Source organism: Podarcis muralis, chromosome 4 (genome assembly GCF_964188315.1).
Source record: "Podarcis muralis chromosome 4, rPodMur119.hap1.1, whole genome shotgun sequence".
Lineage (NCBI taxonomy): Eukaryota > Metazoa > Chordata > Lepidosauria > Squamata > Lacertidae > Podarcis > Podarcis muralis.
This window is the reverse complement of record NC_135658.1, coordinates 99,016,925-99,028,944: the sequence shown is the minus strand read 5'-3', so window position 1 is coordinate 99,028,944 and position 12,020 is coordinate 99,016,925. Positions and strand designations below refer to the sequence as shown.

General features: G+C 39.0%; 1 protein-coding gene across 7 annotated transcripts in view; it reads right to left on the bottom strand.

The window, feature by feature from the left end:
* DACH1 (dachshund family transcription factor 1) overlaps nt 1-12,020 on the bottom strand; it is a 344,361-nt gene that overhangs the window by 45,918 nt on the left and 286,423 nt on the right. For all 7 annotated transcript variants that reach the window (XM_028728383.2, XM_077927779.1, XM_077927781.1 and 4 more), the window contains one exon: nt 737-888. In XM_028728383.2, coding sequence (XP_028584216.2) covers nt 737-888 — 152 coding nt within the window. The remainder of the gene's footprint in view (nt 1-736; nt 889-12,020) is intronic.

The window sequence follows — 12,020 nt, the reverse complement described above, 5'->3', positions numbered from 1 at the left end:
TTTTTGCACATGGCTGTTGATAAATGCAACACAGAGCCTAGAGGTGGCAGAAATTCCACCAGCCATGTGCATGACCAGTATACTTGTGGGTAAGCCCCTTCTTTTTCTCCACCTAATCTCAACCATACTAGCATGCCCTGTAATATGCTAGTCAAAACCCTGAATAATGTTCAAGTCAGACTGCAGTATACATACAATAGACAAGCTGACTGCTGCAAAGGAAATCTGCAGAAAATTTTGTAATGCCCTTTGAAGTCTATTCTTTGAAGATAGTACTGAAATGAGCTTATTTGTAACAGAAATGCTTTTCTTATTAATGTCTTTTATATTAAGGCATATTTTCCATAGATTAACATGTCATTTCCACCTTGGCATTAATTCAGTTTAAAATAACTATTTATTTTAGCAGGTTTTCTCTATTTAGCACCATCAAGAAAGTTAAACAGATCACTACAAATCATTACTGCGTAATAGAAAAAGCATTTTAGATAAAATACTGGAGCCACTTTCATCTAACTCTGCATCAGTTCAGCATTATAAGCCGTATTTTATGTACTGCATTTAGATGGTTTTATAAACTCATTTGATTACTGTGCTGCCTTTAATACTTTAAATTCCTGAAAGAATTTTCCACAGTCTTATGAACTAGTTAAAGCTCAGCTGATTGTATTAATGTCGACAGTTCGCTGACTGTTTTATCTGTATTCTTTTACACTGATCTGCAAGGAAGGCCTACCTGGATGTTAGTCAGAAGGGTTTCTATGGAGGACAATCCATCAGGAAATAGAAAAGGAGATGGAAAACCTGGAGGTAGCGGCTGCCCATGCCCAGTTAGCGAAAGTTTGTCAAGGCTGTCTCTTGCGGTTGGTGTGGAGAGCGGGGTCTCATCTGTATGTGATTGAAACAAAAATATAGAACAAGTTACGCTTGTCTGTTTTTATTAGACCTCAGTAATGGCTTCCCTAGTGGTTTCCAGAACATTTATTGCAAATTGGTTCCTGCTATCAGGAGAAAATGCTTTCTGCTGAATTTTCTTTAATGAAAAAGCTGTGGAGATACAACAAGATAACATTAATGAGTAACTTTATAAGCCTTTTAAATGCAGTCTCTAATGAGACTGAGTTTACAGTGCCATAGAATCTTTTTAAAACAAATATTATCTCACATATACTTGTGATAATATATTTAGGCTGACTTTATGGGTACCTTCCCAATTATCTCATTTTAGTCTGTGCACTATTTGGATTGACAATAGAATATTTCCGAGGATGATACATATTTTATATTGCAGCAGTGTGTTTTATGCGAAGATGATTCTCAATTAGTTAACCCATAATCAACCATCTCCTTGATTTAGGAAGTGCATGTAAAAATAAACTTCTATGGACACACACACACACATAAAGGGGGCAAGCAGCTATGGGGACACGCACCCAGTGGTCCTGTACACACGTTGCTGGATAGATGGATGCTGCTGTCAGCTCCAACAACTATGCTGGACGTTGGGGAATCATTTCCAGATATCTCTCCCACTCTCCTCGTTCCGAAAGTGCCAATCATCTATTGAGTGAGAACATTTATGCAGGTGCTACTATACACGCCAATATTTCCACTGGAATCTGTATTAAGACTGAGTGTTAAAAACAAAAAAACCCCAACCCCCCCCCCCCCAAGTTACGTATTTTGATTGCTCTTAGAAAGTAACACATTTAACATATTTTTTCTCCACTCTATGTGTATGTAAGGTCCACTGGCAACTTGGGAGGTTTTCTATATACTTCATCATAATATTGCAGTTGCCTTGTCTCTCTTCCACAATCTAAAGAAAGGCTTTGGAAAATGTTGCTGCATATGCCTCTGATTTGTAAAGTAAAGGTAAAGGGACCCCTGACCATTAGGTCCATTTGTCGCTTTATTGGCCGAGGGAGCCGGCGTACAGCTTCCAGGTCATGTGGCCAGCATGACTAAGCCACTTCTGGCGAACCAGAGCAGCGCACGGAAACGCCGTTTACCTTCCTGCTGGAGCGGTACCTATTTATCTACTTGCACTTTGACGTGCCTTCGAACTGCTAGGTGGGCAGGAGCAGGGACCGAACAATGGGAGCTCACCCCGTCGCTGGGATTCGAACCGCCGACCTTCTGATCGGCAAGTCCTAGGCTCTGTGGTTTAACCCACAGCGCCACCTGCATCCCGCCCCTGATTTGTATATGAGACAAAACCGCACAACACTGTATAAAAATCAAGGGGGGGAAGCATAGCAGCTTGCCTCCCTCTCCTCCCCAACAAGCTGGGGGGTTCTCCCAGTGCCCCCCCCCAGCCAACTTTGGAGGTAAGGAGTTGCCCCATTGTGGGAGGAGAAAAGAAGAACTCTCTTGCTCAAGAATAAGCTCTGTTCTGTTATTCATCCTCCAATTACTCCCAGCTCCTGCTTCCTCCCAGGTGCCTCCACTTCCACCACTCTCATCTGTCTATCCTTTACTGTCTCCTCCTTGCTCCTTCCAGCACCCCCTTCTGCCTGTTGCCTTGTCTCGTTCTTCTCATTTTCATTCCTAATTCTTTTGTCCTGCCTCTGGCAGGAACTTATGCATTGGTTACTGAAAGCTGCCGCACAGCCTCTGATTTGAAAAGATCGTAAAGGCAAAGCAGCAGTGTGGATCCAGCATGCCCTGCATCTGCACTACTGGATTCTAAGTCTTTCTTGGAATCCCTCTTCCATGCCCTGATTTTGTTGTACTAGAGCATACATCACCTAAGCATGCAGGTACCTCCTTGTTGTTGCTTTCTGGCCATGTTTTTGCAACAATACCGTTGGCATGCATTAGAAAGAGTGGTATCTCTCACCCTGTAAGTTGGATGCTCACACAGATTCATTACAGGCTCCTCCATACAATGGGTTTATTCAGCATTTATCCTGATATGCTTGTGCAAACATTACACAGGGGTTAGATATGCTTGGTCTTTATTGAGCCTTTGCTGTGTTTTGCTTATTGGGTTCATATACTACAATGAACATTCACCTTGCATTCATTCAGATTTGCTTGCAGCATGCTTACGCATTTTCCCATTAATAAATTTGTCCCACATTTTCCAATGTATTCTCCTCTCACTTTCCTACCTGCAAACAGTCAATTTCTTTGTAAAAATTAGTTTGTTGTGCTAAGGTGACAGAGCGCTTTAATTGCACAAACCTGCTTTTCCCCAGCATGCTTTGAATCCTCCTGCAAAATACTTGCTTCACTTTGACAATGACTACATACACATGTAGCGAGAAGCCATAGTTTAACACTAAATGAATGAGCAGAAAGGGGCCTGTGCAAAGTGCCTGGCTCACACCCCACCTCCACCCTTTCACTGAAGACCAACATCAAGCCATAGGTTGTGAAGCTGGCTTGCTGAAACAAACTAGAGTTTATTGTAAATCACAATTCCTGGTTCACATGTAAGGTTGAGCCAGGAGAAGCTGAATCCTGGTTTATTCACCATCTTGAAGGAAATGGAAGCACTTGAACCCACAAGGACTCATGCACATCATGCTAAACCACGGTTTAGTGCTTTGTGTTAACCCTACAAGTATATACAAGCCTTTAAACTAGTACATAATTGTTAGTAACTTTAAACATTTCTGCTACATTCACTGCAATGCTTATGAAGGTTCTCTTACATTCTTTCCTCCAATCAGAAGCAAAAAATAACCTAAGCATTCCTAAAATGGTACTGAATTGCATTCATTCCAGTGACTAAACACCATTTTTACTGATTAACAGTGGTTTCATTGAACCACAGTGGAGAAATAAGAGACTTGAACTCAAGCTGAACTTATTTTAATGAATGTTTAATTTAAGGAAAAATAATCTGACATAAAGTGACTTTGTTTTCTTTACGTCCCATGTGAAATAAACTTTGAATGTGACTGTATTTGAAGCAAAACAAATGTACATATCATACACAGGAAGAGTGGATATTTGGCGATGTGAGATAAGCTATGACCAAGGGAGGGGGGGGGAAAGGCTTTAAAGGGAATAACAACACATACTGTAAATATTAGCCAATTAAAACACAACCATAGATCACAGTAGCATTAAAGTACTTCAAAATATGTCCAAGAGCTCTCCATTACAATGTTGTTAACATTATGTCAAAGTGAATGGCTCAAGGCCCAAACCTCTTTGAACAAACCCATCCAAGGGACAACACACATTTCTGCTATAACCCTATTCACGCATTTCTGCCACACCTCCTACCACTGACATCTTTCTTCTCCAGCAACCACTGGGGGGAAGTGAGCAGAAAGCCTGAGACCTCAGCTCCTCCTCTCAAGCAAGGGCTTCGCCTGGTCATTTGTGAGCAGGAGCTTGAACATTGGGATTTCTCCTCACACAACCATGCATACCATGTGGCTACTGGGGGGAAAGGGATAATGTTGGGCTGGGGCTAAAAACATGGGCCCACGTGTTTATGTCCAACACATGAGCAATGCATTGATAGGATTTCTAAGTCCTCTCCTCTCAGAAGGCTAATTGAGGAACGGGGCAAATTGGGATGTTTATTTTGGAAGCCAACAACTGTTTGATATTATAATAGTTGATCCCTAATGCACAAAGTCAAGAATGGACATCCCTATTTTCATTCGAAAAACGTTGGAGGGTATGAGCAGGTGGAAAACAGCTGTATGGATTGTTCTTTATTCTTGATGTATACAGTATAACGGCTGAATGCAGAGATGTGCTGGCGAAAGAGATTAGGGCAGTAGCATTGTTCTGTGATTTGTTGTGGGAGCATGCATTTAGCACATGTTAAATGCACATTAAGTTGTGGGCTTGCATTTTATTTGGAGAAGTGACGATGCAACATTATTATATATATATAAAATCTGTAAGTTGTAAGTACGAAAAGAAATCAAGGTGCAGTAGTATCAAAAACACACATCACATAAGGCAGACATTAAATTTGACACCTGGAAAGAGTAACAACTGTCACTGGAAGAGCAGAACTGCTCACTCAGGGCCTTAGCACCACATCACCTTCCCTCAAGACTCCTAGAATTTGTAATCTTGCATGTTCATACAGAGAATATTTGTTGGTAAGAATGTTTCAAACAAAAAGCTAGAATATTATGATGTATGAATCTAAGTGCCACTTTGATTTCTCCTTAAACTGTAATTAAGTACTTGAGATTATATGTGAAGGATAAGGAATATACATATTTTTGTGGATTTAGGTGCATATTAAATGTAAGGTTTTTGACATGTGTTTCATTATCAGTCTTAGAGAATAATTATTTGCCCCAAAACAAAGCCCCAGGGAGAAAAAATCCTCAAGTACAACAGCTGGTATTTTGCAAGTCTCAGATGATGAAGATATAATATTAATGTGTGAAAACTCTTGTATATTAAATGATCTTTTTTGTTTTTACTTAATTGTTAAATATTTTGTTTCAAACCTCAGTAGAAAAAAAATGATCAAAATGGCATATTTAGAATATACATAAGCTGCTGCGTAGCAAATATTAATTTCTGAATACCAGAAAGAAAACATGGGTTTTAATTAATTAACATAAATTCCTATATAGTTACAACTTAGCTTAATGGACAAAGTGCTAAGACGAAAGCCCCCTATAACAGCATAACAAGTCTGACTATTTAGGGAGTGACATTCTGAAATGTATAGGAATTGTGCTTCTGAACCTGTTGTTAATTGAGACCTGCAATCTGCGGATTAGCTCCAATACCGTCTACGCAATTAAAAGACAGTTATCCTAGCCCAGAGGAACTTCACACCAGCAAGCAGGTTTCCATGCGTGTATCAGGAACCGTGAGTGTAAATTAGATATATATCCAAATTAGAAGGTGTATATCCATACAACATGACTTCCAAGGAGTAAAGCACTGTAGTCTCATTCCTGGCCTTCTATAAGCAAGACTTGTGTGTTTGAGGACATTTCCCCCAAGTTTATTTACTATTACAACCCGAGTCGCCATAACTGAACACAGTTTGCCAACCATACTAGGCGCTTCGGAAGATCACAATTTGTGTAGGCCTGAAATAACCAAATCCCAAATAATTTTTATCAACAGTATTGAGCCTAACTTCATACTCTTGGATACCCTATATCAACTTCCTGGTTCCTGTGAGGAGGAACTCCCACCCAATATGTCTTTCTGAATACATGGAGTATAGTAAGCAAAGCTTGGTGCAAAAGGCTGAGATCCATTCCTCTCTTGGACACATGAGCACTTGAACTCTCAAGGTTTTCTGCTATACAGTGCAATCCTAAATATGTTTACTCAGAGCTAAGTCTCACTGAATTCAATGGGACTTGCTCCCACATATGTTTAGGATTACAGCCAGAGTTCATTAATCTACTGGGAAGTTCTTCTTGTGAGCAACACTGGGATGAATGGGGCTTGCTCAGTGGGGCTCTTACGCAGCTCCCATTCATCCCGGTGAGTCTCATTGAGAACAACTTCCCTGAGAATTCCTTCCTATTTCACACAGCCCTCCACAAACAAGCACATACCTCAGCGTGATGTGCTCATTTCATTGTTTGCTCTTATTATTCGCCTTTCGCAGATATGCCAAAACTAAAAGGAACTAGCAATGTTAATCAGTGTGTTCATAAACAAAATTCAAAATGAAATCAGTATGCAGTTTTATACCTGATGTGATTTTTGTGGCAAGTGCATTCATCAAATGTCTGAAACAAGCTGACAAAATACTTCCATTAGCAAATTTCCAGTGGTATTTTCATGCTTGATGTTCACTGAAAAAACGCTACACAAGTTTTAGTTCTATCTTTCACGCCGTATTTAATTATTCTCCATTCAAGTCAATGTTTGTGTTTGCTTCTGCTGCTGTGACACAGGCCTTCAAGTCAGGATTTTTCAACTGTATGCCTTTACATATTCAGATTTTTAATATATTGTACAAGGTACCAAAATAACCTCAACAGTATCCCATATTTGGATATGAGAGAGAGAGAAAGAGAGAGAGAATATCCAGTCATAGTTGCTGCAATACACCAGCAAACATTCTGATGGTGCCCTCCACGAGTTACATACAAAATGCAGGAACTGTAAACTTGTATTCTCAGGTCCTATTCTTCAGGCCTAGAAATTTCTTCCCAGAGATCAGCATTATTCTAACACTTTTATTAAAAGGTTTACCAAAACCTGAGTATGTATGCCAGTTCAGAAGTTCCGTACTTAGTACAGATACAGTGGTACCTCGGTTTACGAACTTAATCCATTTTGGAAGTCCATTCTTAAACCAAGGTGTGCTTTCCCTAATGAGGCCACCCGCCGCTGGTGCCCTTCCACCGTTCGGATTCCGTTCTTAGACTGAGGTAAAGTTCGCAAACCGGGACACTACTTCTGGTTTTGCGGAGTTCGTAAACCGAATAGTTCTTAAACAGGACTGTTCGTAAACCGAGGTACCACTGTATTTTATAGAGTGAAAGCGGCTGTATCACTCACAACTCTGCACATAATGTACTTATGCTACACACCCCTCGCTCCCAGTTCAATTCTGAATAACCTAAGGTAAACAGTTCTTGTATCCATTGATTTAGAGTATAAAATTTAGCAGTTAACACAACCTGGAAATAAGACCATAAAATCTGACTACCTTGCTTAAAGGCTGCTAGCCTGTGCTCCCAGGCTGGCGACAGGGCCGAAGAATCCCTGTGATTACTCTCTTAACTAACTAATAAAGCAAATGAAGACTGATAGAGCAATGCAGAATTGGGATGGACCAGACTTTATTGGATCCTTACACCCCTACTTGTGAATGAGTCACAGAAAGTCTATTTATAAACTGCACAGTCTCCCTCCTTCCCTTTTAGTAAAGGTATATACCAAAATGGTCTCATCACATAATCAATACAAAAAAAATGGTATGTGGAATGAACAAACAAACCTGTCAAGTTAATAATACATTGAATTATTCTATGAACTGTGACCATCTGATAAATTAATTTAACCATGACAACCAGATAGGGATACTGGTATTGCTTATAGCACTAAAGCCTCATTTGATTCTGCCACAATCCAGGTAAGGAGGGAGAGGAGGGAAAGAAGAAAATAAAAGCCTTTACAGAAGCCAGTTTGTAGAGAATAACAGGTCATAATGGCACTATTCAGAAAAAAAGTTGAATCTTTGTATTCATGTATTGCTTAAAACATTTCTTTGTTACTAGTCCCTTATACTCCCTAGTCATAAAGAGAGCACAGACTTGGCACAATTAGACTATTTAGTTCAATTATTTTAAACACATTTAATGTGTGCTGGGTTGTATTAAGGCTACCACTGTGACATAAGCAGTTTGGTAATCTCGGCCAGAGGCATTTGGGGCAGGTGGCTTCCTAGGTTGGTCTCAGAATTGCCAGTGGCAAATTTAGCAATCTTTTGTGACCTCAAGGAAGTGATGTAAGAATGTAGGAAGATGCACTCAAACAAGTAGTGCAGTTTTGGCTGCATTCACTATGAGTGGATCTCCAGAATTTCAGACAGGCGTCTTAACCAGTCCTGCCTGGATATTCAATCTGGGACCTTCCATGAATAAAGCATGACCTACAGTGAGATACAGTACATACTTTAACATCTTTCATTGACCAACTAAGTTAGTTCTTGGTATGAGCTTTCGTGTGCATGCACACTTCTTCAGAACATCTGAAGAAGTGTGCATGCACACGAAAGCTCATACCAAGAACTAACTTAGTTGGTCTTTAAGGTGCTACTGGAAGAATTTTTTTTTGTTTTGACTATGGCAGACCAACACGGCTACCTATCTGTAGCTGAATCTTTCATTGAGATAGTATTATAGGCATGATAAAATCAGCCTGATAGATATCTCTGTAGCTTCCTTCTTAAACACCTTCCCATAGTCAGAGCAATTTTTGTTTAGACTATTGTGACTGCCTTGTTGAATGCTCCTCTCTTCTGCTATTTCCCCCCTTTCAAGTTGATTCAAAATACCCCTGCTGCTTATACACTCTGTCTGTTCAGACTATCTCCTGTTGTTTGACCCCATGACGTCTCTTTGCTTCCCAAACCCTTAAATGAGAGGTGTCAAAACGCTGTGTCAGTGTATATACTAAGGTTACCAGATGTTTTTCAGTGAATCCAAGGACACTTTTCAACTTCAGTAGGAATGATAGGATTTTGTCAGGGGACTGATTTGTAAATCCAGGGACTGTCCCTGGGAAACAGGGATGTCTGGTAGCCTTAGTATATACGCCATCCAGCTTTCCACCTCTGACTTGCATCTCAGGATACCCTTTCTTCCTTGCTACTTCAACAGCAGCTCTATCTTTTCTTCCAATTCCATTCTCCATACATTCTGCCATACTATTCCCCATGCCTAGAACATTGTCAAGCATTCATCTTTTTCATTCACCAAGTTGCCCCAAACATTGTACAATCGTGGTTCCCAACACATGGTCTGCATCCATAAAGCAGGACAAGTTATAGATGACCTTGTTTATTTTGCCTTTAGTATTATCTTACTGATGGATGTCCTTTTATTCAAAGCAGACCAGTTCTTCATGCCTCCCTCACTGCTACCTTGGCTAAGAAAGAGAAACTGAGCACTGAAGGCTTAAGAGAACAACCTAAATCACCAACACTTGATTCTTTTGCACAAATGAATAATTTCCAGGAAATTCTATAGGATAGTAGTGCACAACACACACAAATACAAAGAACACAACATGCTAAGCAAAACTAAAGCAAAGCTTTCACGTAATCTCCTGCATCCCCCTCACAAAAAAGATGACTGTGAATTTAAATTATAATCCATATTACCATAGTAATTGCTGTAAAATTAATTCATTGTTATAGCGTTTGCAAGTCAACCTAAGCCCTGCTGTCATTTTAAAGTAATTTAGGACTCCTAAGCACTTTACTTACAGATAGGAGTCCTACAGCCAAAGATGGGAGCAATTTATAACATCGTGTTTATAAAACTTTTACTGCACCTGCAGCATTGTGTAAAAAGTGGAACTACGAGATTTACAAGGGGGAAATTCCCCAAAGAATTCTGTACAAAGATGCTAAGATCTTAAATTGATTCTTTTCAGTTCACAGCATTTAGATCATCTGAATCCTTAAGATTTTTTTTGTCCTTCCCACCCTCCAGCTACACCCTTCCTTTTGTGGTACTGTATTAGTACTTCAATTCAGCTTCCTAAACAGTCAAAAAGCTTTCAAAACAGTAGGAACCAATGACACATCGAATGGATAGTTCAAAGTGAGCACACACAAACAAGTGCTGTAATCATTTATTTCCATAATGAGTTCAAATATGTGATATTGTAAGCAATATCATATTCTTTTCAGCCCTCAGAATTTACTAGTGATTTCACAATGCAATCCCTTGCATATTTACTCCAAAGTAAATGCTACTTATCAGGTTTCATCCTTAGTCACGAAAAGTTTAGGTGTATGTTTACAGATTTATAGATTCTACTTAAGACATAAGCTAAAGACTTACGCTCTTTGGGACCATGTTATTACATTTAAAAAAAATGTTTCTGGAAAAAAAGCCCACATTGGAATCTGACTTGAGAAATAGTATTTGTTGTGATTCTTCTGTTGAAGTTTACATTTGTATTTGAAATCCTTTGAAGGTTACAGGGTGAAACCTTCCAACAATATCTCGAAATCTTCTGGGACCAAATCCCATTATGTGGAGTTCAGTGAAGGGGGTAAACACTACCATAAAGAAATACAAATTGCACTTATTTCCCATTTAGCCAGTGTCACTAAAGTTCACCATTTAGAATTCTAACCAGTTAGAACTTCTTCTTGGAGGTCAAGTGTCTTGTGAACCATGTCATCTCATTGATGACATCATATCCCATCCATCAATTCTTCCAGGAGCACACTTGCCATCTGCTCGGCACACGATAATAACTTATTAGATATATTCACAGGGTAACAACCTGTACAATGACACTGCTATCTTAATGCTGGCACATATAGAGAGATAACAGTCATGGGTTGTGGGGTTGTTTTTTGCCATTGAAAAGCACTCTACACTCAAATCTTTAGAAGGTAACTTTCGTTATCTGTAGTAATTATTCAGTATTGATTGCGTTGATATTGCTTTTATTCATAGATTGGGGACATTTCTTTCAAATGCTTCTTTACTATTTTAAATTGAAATAGGATCAATGAGACATACCACATCACAAATATCCTACAGTGAAGCATTCCCTAGTAAATATCACACACCAGTACAGATTCTCTAGAATAATACTACAAAAAATACACAAGCCAAAATATTTAAGATAGGCTTTTTAAAAACCAATATACATTATATTTCAAAATAAAAATTTATGCTATGCCTGCATTATTGTCATTAATAAAAAGTAATTAATAGAAATAACCTTCAAACAAAAATCAATTAAACTTTTAAAATCATGTTTCAGCACAACAGCATACAATGCTATGTAAAAAGCACATGAATGTTGCAATTTACTGAACGTTGCTCCCATATACCAATTCAAATAAGGGAGTTAAGAAGGATGGAGTTTTGGTTTATTGCACCCTAAAACTGTACAAGTTTAGTGTGTTGGCTGTTGGAACACACATGACATAATAAGGATCGGTCTGATACTCCCTCAATAGCTGAAAAATTGCTTTCCGGAAAAGGGCAATATTTGTTTTGCATTACAGAGAAATTTATCCTCTGTTCCTTCCGTTGGCTCGTCGTTTATTCCAGCTTACACTGTGATCAACATTGTACTAAAATAAAGTCAAGTACAACAGCCGCTCTCTGCCCATCAAAACTCACAGACGTCTGCCAAGCACTTGTAACAGCTGGTGTTACATTAATTAGTTTAAACTATTTATTTCATCCATCTCCAGAGCAGATTGAGCAAAAACATTAGAGATTATTCTAGCATCTGTAAGTGCCCTGCAAACATTAACCAACCAAAGTTAGAATATTAGTCGTTAGCTTAAAATATATGTGATTTAAGACTCTCTGCAGTCAATTACAATCATAAATAAAATATTC